General features: G+C 38.4%; 1 protein-coding gene across 4 annotated transcripts in view; it reads right to left on the bottom strand.

Annotated features, from left to right (window-relative positions):
- Window positions 1–2,064: 2,064 nt before the first annotated feature.
- Window positions 2,065–9,916, bottom strand: part of LOC134649580 (uncharacterized) — a 33,204-nt gene continuing 25,352 nt past the window's right edge. For 3 of the 4 annotated variants that reach the window (XM_063504393.1, XM_063504394.1, XM_063504391.1), the window contains 4 exons: window positions 4,757–4,986; window positions 4,330–4,433; window positions 3,979–4,091; window positions 2,065–3,615 (listed from right to left, as the gene is read on the bottom strand). In XM_063504393.1, coding sequence (XP_063360463.1) covers window positions 2,735–3,615; window positions 3,979–4,091; window positions 4,330–4,433; window positions 4,757–4,984 — 1,326 coding nt within the window. In that variant the 5' untranslated portion in view covers window positions 4,985–4,986 and the 3' untranslated portion in view covers window positions 2,065–2,734. The remainder of the gene's footprint in view (window positions 3,616–3,978; window positions 4,092–4,329; window positions 4,434–4,756; window positions 4,987–9,916) is intronic. The other variant, XM_063504395.1, reaches the window with a different exon arrangement.

Here is a 9,916-nt window from a genome sequence, read left to right as displayed (position 1 = left end):
AAGGTAACACTGATAGAGTCTGTGCGGAAAGAGAAGAGTCGTGGAATGTATTGGGCCCCGTACATTCCACGACCCTTCTCTTTTCGCACAGACTCTATAAATCACCCGTTTAGTTCAATATACTGGGTCAACCAAATCTTGTCAGTAAATAGGAACAAAAAAAAACTATACTCATCCTTTTCTTTTGGGTGCTAGTACTAGTGTAAGACAAAGACAGTATGATTCTCTCTGTCTATGTTTGAAATCAAACAGACCTTTGACACACTATAACTTGTTGGCGACTGCCCAGAAATTCGTCGTAAGATTTCTCGATCCTAAAACGAATATTTGCGGATTTTCTCTTGATAATTAATATGTACCTACATGATTTATTATTATTGGTTAGGCAATTTAAACCGTTAGAACATAATTAGTAGATACTTACCTTGTCTATTAGAAAGTAATAATTATTTATTATGATCTCTGTTTGATCTAAATCTACATACCTATCTGTTTTTTAAATCCATTATTGTACATACCTACACGAATAAATTTTCAGATAAACTACTTTATGTCCCCCGCACACATTGACTGAAGATGTGTAAATAAAATAATGTAAATACTTTCACAAAGCGTATGAATCAATATATTGTATAATGGGTTGTATACTAAAATATGCTAACTGCCTTTATAGTACTGATCCGATGACAACACAATTAGGTACCTACCTGTTTAAATTGCTTGAATAAAGTAAAAATATTTTTAAGACTAATGAGTAGCTGTGAATATAATAATACAGAAGGGCCGCCGGGGACTATTATTACGACGCCAGCCAAGTGTAAGGAACGTTTGAAGAGCACAAGTATTTTTAATATCAACTCATTAAACGCCATCTACACTGTAATGATTGTGGCCTCGTAATGTCACGTTTGACTGAAATGAGATTTATGGGCGAGATACGCCTGACATTATCGCTCGATAATGTTTGTAGTTTACGCACTTTGTTGAACAAAGTTTGTTCAGTTTTGGGGCACGTTATCATCGTTTTTTGACGTACAATGTCTTATAAATCGATGAACACCGGTAGCATGCACGAAAAAGTGTCACGTTGTGGACAGATCTCCATGGTAACGTATGCAATTTTTACCAATGTTTTCTTATGACGTCGTTATCACGCAAAATTAAAATTATCGTCCGTAAACCGACTTTACAGACAACCATATTTTTTAATGGGTTTTAGTTACCAATAGCTGCCAGTTACATGCATTTAATAATTTTAATACCTTGTAACTAGTAGATACATTTTTTTTATATCGGTCGTGGCAATCAAGCTTATATGTCAAAAATGAGCACGTAACTTGGTTGTTGTAATTTATCACTTCCCTTTTGAAGACCATTATTATACTTACGCGATTAAGTCCCGTTTAAGTAAATAATACCCAGTTGTAATGACTTTGAAATAAGATCAATTAGAAAAAGATCTTAATACTTAATTAACATGTCATGCAAATTATGTATGTACCTACCAGCTCGTAGATTCGCCATCAGATATATCAGAGCGGCCGAGGTGCTCAAAAATATCTGAACACACACTCTAACACCTTGCCAATAGAGGCGTGTTCAGATATTTGTGAGCGCCTTGGCCGCTCCGATATATCTGATGGCGACTGTACGAGTAATAAAAGCTGTTATAGTGTTTAGTACACATTTGATAACAGCTTACTAGTCGTATAGATATACGCGTAGGTAAAAAAACTGTGTCATGTAAAAGGCTGTAAGTATACTCGTATCAATTGTATAGGCAGAAGTGGCACCTGCTGCTGTCCTTGTAATTTGAAAAATTTTCTGTGTAAAAGTTAACAAATTGATTGGCGCGCGTGTCTACCAACTTGGCCTTTGTCCCACGGGCGATCTCAGACATCGTCGCTAAGGGCTGTAGATTGCTCTGAGGCTTTCCAACTTTGCCCAAGAGCCTACATCAAATTAACTGTCCGTAACTTACCCAATTTCGAGACCTTAATTTAGTGAACAACGTCGCTTAATAACTTCGAATTTTTTTTTAAGGAAAATAAAATAACTTATAACATCGATAAAAACTTTTATTGATAAGAAGCGACCGACAGTCAGCCGCTTTCTTCTATTAAGCGTACATTTCTCCCGAAAACTCCATAATTTTGTCTGCTATATGATTAAGTTGAATTGTTTAATGTTACAGTGGATTACAAGACACAGATTGTCGAACGACACGGGGCGGGGAGCGGGGTGGGGCGCGCGGCGGGAGACCGCTGAGGCGGCGGAAAACGCGCGCCCGCTCATCACAAATATATTTCTCTATCTAACAATAAGTCAATATTTTGCTTGCTAATACTTATTAAAAATTTACAATGAAAATAGAATTCACTCTAAAAATAATTGCGCGCGAAGCGGGGCGTCGGTCGCAGGTATGAAACGGTCCAATTTTGTGCGAATACATGTAAGGATTTTTTTGAGCACCGACGGTAATACAGGCCAATATGTATGCATTCACACTTAGAAGACAGCGGGAACGACCGGCGCTAGGCTCAGCGCACAGACTATCACATTGAAAGATCCATAAAGTACAAAAGGTACATTGAACGCGAGAAAGGGACGTGGAACGAGTCGCGGCGGACCGCAGACCATGAATCCTCTCGCACATCTCACTCTCCTTTTAAGAAATCAATCAGTAACGGCTAGGTACCTAATAATTTACAAGAGTAATCCGCACTGTGTGCGTCTACACGAAAAGGTCTTTTAATGATGAGCATAGGGTTGCATCGCATCCCTGCGCTCCTTCATCGTCTTCGGGCCTGGTGGGACACCAGCGTTCGTCGCCGGGACGGCCCGATGACCGAGATGCTCCTGGTTCCGGCACTTTGGGCCGTGCGCCAGTACTTTTTCCTGTCTCTTTCAAAGTGTTGGCCGTAGTACCCGAAACTCCAGGGTCTCCTCCTCCACCCTTCCTGAGAAACACTTCGATTGCACTTCCAAGGGCGCTGGCATCTACTATCGAACCAGACGGCTGATCCCACACGACCGCCGCTATATCCCCCGGGGCTTGTTTAGCGTCTGGTGCAAAAGTGACTTTGGATTTTTTCTGTGGTTCGTTTACTTTTTTCTTTGTCGCCAAGGTTTGATGGCGTCGCGTGAACCAAGTAGTGCCTGATCCTGGGGGTTTGTCTCGTAAAGTGGACGCATCGAAGCTGCTAGAGCGCGTGTCGGCTAATCGTCGTGTTCGTTCCGGCTTGCCGCAGAGGTCTATTTCAGTGGAAGAAGATGTGAGCGCATTGAGCATGTGATGGAGATCTGTGTCAGTGCAGACAACGCCAGCGCCGCTTCGCGGCGGGATGGGGGGCGGTGGCGGCATCTCGGAGGCACGGCGGCGAGCAGGAATAGGCGGCAATGGCGACCCGACGAAGTCAGAGTGCCGTCGGCCACGGTTCGTGTACCGCACGGACCCGCTCATCGGCGAGCGTTCGTCCAGTGGCTGCACCTCACAGACGCGTTCACTAGAGGTATTCCAAAGCCGCATGCGTACTTTCCGGGCTTGTACGATGTCATCCATGATGTCGAGTTGTAAATTATGGGTGCTGCCTAATGTTTCGGTTGCTGGTGGACCTGAAACAGGCCTAGTGATTAGCCTCTGAACAGTGATTTGAAAATAATAATAAGTACGAATATCCTATAATTATGATTGAAAAATAATTACAGGAAAGGTGTGTGAAGTAGGAGGAAACCTTAAAGTCAAAGGAATATGAAAACTTCCTATCTACATAAAAAGTTACATTTCATATTTAATTGGCAGAGTCCACTAGTTGCCAAAAGCCAAACGGAACCGACTGAGAGTGCAAATTGCATTTTGAATGTAACCACTGTACTTGTATAGAAGTATCAAATTTATTTGACAGTTGCGCTCCTATGACGCCTGGTTGGCGCGTACAATTAATAGAGTTTAGAAGTGGCAAATTTCGCGATACTAACATTTCTTAACCGAGTCCCGGCGGCGGCCTAGCGCGGGGAAGGCGGCGATGGACTCGCGGCGACCTCGCCCGAACAGCGCTTGTGGCACGCGTGATATTGTCACAACAGAATGTCTGAAATACAATAATTCAGTTAATAATTCTGACTTGTTAACAGAAACCGGCCGATTAGGCGATTATGTCAAAAGCATGAATTTAGAGGATATTAAGAATCTGTTAAAGAGCAGTTACCTCGTCATTAATTTAAGTACCGGTCGGCGGAGTAAGTCGCCGGTCCACTATTGAGTGGACTACGTTTGTAATTATATAATATAATTATGCTATGCTAGCTAGCTGATAAGTTGTTCCGTACCTACGTCCACCAGGTTGTGGCTGGACCTGGCTCAGTGTCGCTAGGAAGGCAGCTTCGCGCGCTTCGCGAGCGGCGCCCTCTCCTCGTTCTGATAGACGGCGGACCTGCAGTCAAAAATATGGTTTAGAAATATGTATATTTTAAAGCTTAAAAGCGTTGTCTATTAATTGAGTTAGTTGGAAAGACAAATGGCAGTCGCTTTGTTGATCTATCAGTTTCGATTTCTAGTTCGTCTTAATCCTTGGCTTTACGAGGTATACAAGTAGAGATCAAACTCCTCCAGTGAGGAACTGGAATATTTATTAAGTGGTTAAACATAGAGTTAAAAGTGAGAAAATACTTTTGAGCCCATAACAATCCACTTGAGGTAACAGTAAAGCAACATACAAACTGCGTAGAAGTTTCATTACTGTTTAATGGAACTGACCTGACTAGCAGTAGGGCCGGTTGTACAGGAAGGCGTGGGCAGGGAGTGCTTGCGGGTGTCGCGCCACGGCGACAGATGGTACGGGTCGGGCGGGGACTCCTGGTCGATGGACAGGCCGCGCGTGGCCACCGGGCTTCGGTAACAGGCCTCTTCTTCCGCGCCGCTCTCTTCCACCACTATCAGCGGTTCCCCGCCGCCGAGGATGGCCATTGAGCCGCGCCGCATCATGCCTGGACAAAGGAAAATATTCGTTTAAATTTTAATTAAGTAGGAGTATCTTACTTGACTTTATTGGTCCTGTCGTTAAAAGGCGGCATTGCACCAAATGGCAAATTTTAGTCGGCGGTGTTTGGCAAAATGCAAAAAGCTGTAGAATGTAGGCCTCTTTGAATTTCAAGCTAATTTATCATACCATGCCAAAAATAGAAGTATTAAAAATAGCGCTACGTGGCCGAGACGATTCTTCTGAATTTAAACAAAAATATTAGTATGTTATACAAACATACCTAACAATAAATATCGATACTCCTTTAAGTCCTGGAACTGCTAACATAAAGCCATATACCGGGATCGATAGTGTGTATTATAAATTCATGCTTAGATAACGATTATCAGACAAATAAATCTGTGTACGTACACTGTACAGTCAGAAAGTGTAATAAATTCGCAGCGGACGAGCAGGGGGCCGATTTTTGAAATTCGTACGCTCGATTTCGTGTATTTCTTTCAGTAATATCTCCACTACTAGGCATGTAAATTCTACTAATAGAATGGAAAACGAGTGGTCAATACCAATAGATTCCCAATTTCAAAAATCTGCATTTCGGCGTTTTCCACAGATTTTCGAGTGCCGAAATCGAGCGATCGAAATTCTGTGCCTCCAGTGTAAAAGGGTTAAACTCAAAAAATGAAATTTTTCAGTATGGCCAAAAAACGTTTCAAACCGTGTTTTCTCTGCATTCTTTCTAAAAAAATTAGGTTTTTGTTTTTAGTTTAGATAGTTGAAGAAATGAATTATATTTTGTCATTTAAATTAACCTGACTTATGTGAAAGTAACAGAAATATCGGCTTTGAAAAAAAAAACTTATATGCCTTTTCACAAAAATAATGAATGTGTGAAAGGGTGCACTTTCTCTAGTGTTGCTAAAATCTTTTTGAACTTTTGTATTGTGTAAAGAAACCATTTTGGGAACTATATATTGCATTTTTTTTAATTATGGTAAAAAAACAAACCAAAATAATAATATCAGTGTAGGTAATTACAGAGTGACTTAATTTCTTTAATTCTCTGCTGAAATTGCTAATGGTTCAGTACAACAGGGCAGGTCCCGTAGACAACATGCCAATCGCTAACGCTCCGTAGCGAACGATACGCAACGCTGTCACTGTCGCACTAATAAGGAAGAGTGATAGAGAGACAAAAAACATTTCGCTGTCAAAGCCATAGAGATTGACACCTTGGCTAGGCTAGCTGTTGCACTTGTTGGTTTTTGTTCCCCATCTTTGTTTTTTTTTGTTTTTTTTTTCTCCAATTATTTCATAATCAATCTTCCAGATGTCATTTTTTCTACAAGACTTTCTTTTTGATATTTGAATTCGCTCACCTTACTAAACAACTTTTCCTTTTTTTTTTGTTTACGTTTCTCGCAGTAAGTATACTTTATTTCACATTGACCAACAAAAAAAAATTATATGGGAAGGAATCTAAGTGAACATTAACCATAATCATTAACTCAATTTAGCGAAACTAGATGGTGAAAAACGGTCAAAGTATATTATTTTATACCCCTTTAGACATCATGACATCGTTTATATTGTTTGTGAATAATGAAGAAACATAAGTTTAACCGTTATTCACGAACTAAACCCGGTAGTCGAAATAGATCTAAGTGAATTTTGATTTCTTTACACCGAATGTTTCTTGAAATGTAGTTTATTTATTAAGATTAAACTTTACTTTAATCATCGTTCGCAACACGATTCTTAAAATTCAATTTTTTTAAACGAGATAATATAAAAATAAATCGTTTTGAACATAATGGTTCAGATTTTTGACAAACTTTAATCCTTTTGCACAATCGATATCTCAGAAACTAGAATTCGTAGGGCAGTGGGTGTCAGCACAAAAGATGTAGTTTCGTGAAATAAACCTTTTAGTAGCAAAATTTGTAATTAAGATAAACTCGAGTTAAAACACTGGAGGCACAGAATTCAAAACCGGCCCCCAGGTACGTTTCGAAGCCAGCGACTATTCGAGTGATTTATGACAGTCGATAGCAAAGTTTATCCGAACTTGATTCAGCTATTCTACTAACCCGACATTTGGTACCCATTACCGACTAACGCAATCAGTTCGCAAAGCGCAATTACTTAAGTAAGTCTGATTAATGGAAGAATAGGAGAACGTGCACATAATTACTTATATACTCGTAATACCTGTAACATGCTACGTTAATGATATATAAATATATAGAAATATCAACTATTGTATTTCACTGTATATGAATAAGAAGTGGAAATAAAAGAATTAAACCATTAAGGGATCATACATTTTCGTCTCCATTGATCGACATTTATGACTGCGAAACTCCACTCAACATTGTATAAACGCGCAGTAGCCTTTTTATTAGTGTTTTCACTCAAAAGGACACCAAGAACCGGCTATTTTTATTCAGACAACATCAAGCAAGATAGTTTTTATAGGGTCATGAAAACTCTTTATTGCCCGTAACGTATAAAAATACAATTCACTGGAGAATTTGGTAGTGCCTTTCAAATAATGTTGCTTTATATAATAGCTTTATATTGAAAATGTTTGCAGACGAGATAATTTATCCGCACATAAATAACTTGCTATTGTTGGATAATGAGCAGCTGCATAAGCCTGGCAACATAACCGATCATCGATATATCAACATCCACAATAATACTGTGATAACGTGCAAGCGAGCGTGCAAACCGCATCAATGAGGATTATGCATGTTACATTGCGCAGTTCAACTAAATATTAATGGGAAAGATTAAAATGTGTTATTCGAATAACTTACAGAATCTGGGGGCACGGCAGTGCCCCCGCCAAGTCAAGCTAAACAAAGAGCCACGGCCGTACCATCCTTTTCTGTATAATGACTTGGCAATCGCACATAATGCTTTACATGTGATTAGCGCTAGCGTTATGTTCAATTCTTTTTCAATTATTAAGTTCAAGAATTATTATTAATACTTAATTGACGATGATCCTTATGTCATTATGCAGTCGTGCGATGGCCAAGTCATTATTCGTATAAAAAATTAAAGATATCTTATTGGCACTGACTAAAATAAACGACATTTCACATACGTTGGTTTCACAAAACATCTCAAAACTTTTTTGTAGTAGAAGAATTGCGTTGCGAGGCTTGCATCTTTTTACATGTAATGTTTTTGATGGGATAATAAATATAATAATAAATAATTCATGCAACACAAATAAACCAGCCAGCTAAACCTTAAGCCATTAAGACCATATAATTAATGTTAATTTACTGTCCATTTCACCAAGTTCAAGAATAAATATATTGATACTTAAACTACTAAAGGGCTTTAGCTTATATTTTAAAGGAATTTTCAGCGGAAACATTAAGTAAATACTGGGGGCGGTCCGGACCTTCAAAGTTGTTAAACGGTTTTCGCTCGATTTTCCTGTAAATATTTATATAATATAAACAATTGGTCTTCAATAAAATTGTTCTTTGTTACGTTGTTTTTCACTTAAGTCGAACCTGCTTTTGCGGAGTGAGCGAAAGCGGAGCGAAACCAAATAGTTATGTACAGTGACCAGCATAAATATATGACTGTGGGCAGCCGTGCAAAAATATCTGATGCTCCATTGGAGGCATAAGTATATGACGACACTACCTCGGTAAAAATATGTGATGCTTTGTGGCCGGCAAAAATATCGTTAGTCTGTATCCGCATAAATATCGGATTGGGTCGTTTTAAAAATATTTGACGACTCATAAAAATCAAAATTATGTGATTACTCATTTGCTTTCACAGTGGAGAGATATTTATGACAGATGAGAGTAATGACATAATTTTGATTTTTATAAGTAATCAAATATTTTTAAAGCGACCCGATCCGATATTTATGCGGATACAGACTAACGATATTTTTGCCGGCCACAAAGCATCACATATTTTTACCGAGGTAGTGTCGTCATATACTTATAGCTCCAATGGAGCATCAGACATTTTTGCACGGCTGCCCACAGTCATATATTTATGCTGGTGACTGTACTAGGTAAATTACGAATAGCATCTAAAGCTTATAAATTCGTAACACATATTTAAGACAAGTTTACATCTTAATACTTCTGCCATAGCTGTTTAATTGCTATCGCGTTGTGTACCTATAGGTACTTATATGTTGCTACGTCATTTAGGTTTGTTATATTAAGATGCAATAACACGAATGTTTGAGGCAAATACATGATATAATAATGTGTATAATAATCAAATCAACTCATACGTGATCTGAAACTGCAAGCATACCTATACTTGTATGCTCTAGTGATGTGATTTCTAGAGCGCTAGGTAGATAGGTATTGAAATGTAAATTCAATAGGTACCGATAACTTTATAAAACTAAATACATACCTTTTATGTATTAAGAAAAACATTGTGTGCCCTTACTTAATAAACCAATAAATGAAATTGTTGTCGTAAAAATTGTTAAAATATATGTCTGTTAAGTAATGGAAAACTGAAAGGAAACTGAAAAAGCTGTAGCGCTTAATGGAACGAGCTTTTGTGAAGCTCTGAGCATTGGAGACGTTTTAAATCTCATCGTTAGTAGATAACTTTCAGCTTTTTTTAAGTTGAAGTAAATTGCTTCTATAAATTACTTGTATAAATACAAGTAAAGTAACTTACGCTTCGAATTTAAACAAATAGGTTGGTACTTACTTAAGTATTAGTTTGTTTCGAAAAATTAAAGTTTTCAATTTAGTTGAAGAATAAAAAACAAAGACATCATGATGCCTTCAATCTCTGTTTTACTCGATTAGGTAGTGACATGTTTATGGTTCTTATTAAGCATGTTCCATGTACCGAAATTACTAAAACAGCTTCGTAAAGGGAGGTTTTTTTTTAAACATTAGGGCATACAAAAAAAACGC

The sequence above is a fragment of the Cydia amplana genome, chromosome 7 (assembly GCF_948474715.1).
Source record: "Cydia amplana chromosome 7, ilCydAmpl1.1, whole genome shotgun sequence".
NCBI lineage: Eukaryota > Metazoa > Arthropoda > Insecta > Lepidoptera > Tortricidae > Cydia > Cydia amplana.
The sequence above is the reverse complement of the archived record's forward strand: the minus strand, read 5'-3'. Positions and strand labels throughout refer to the sequence as shown.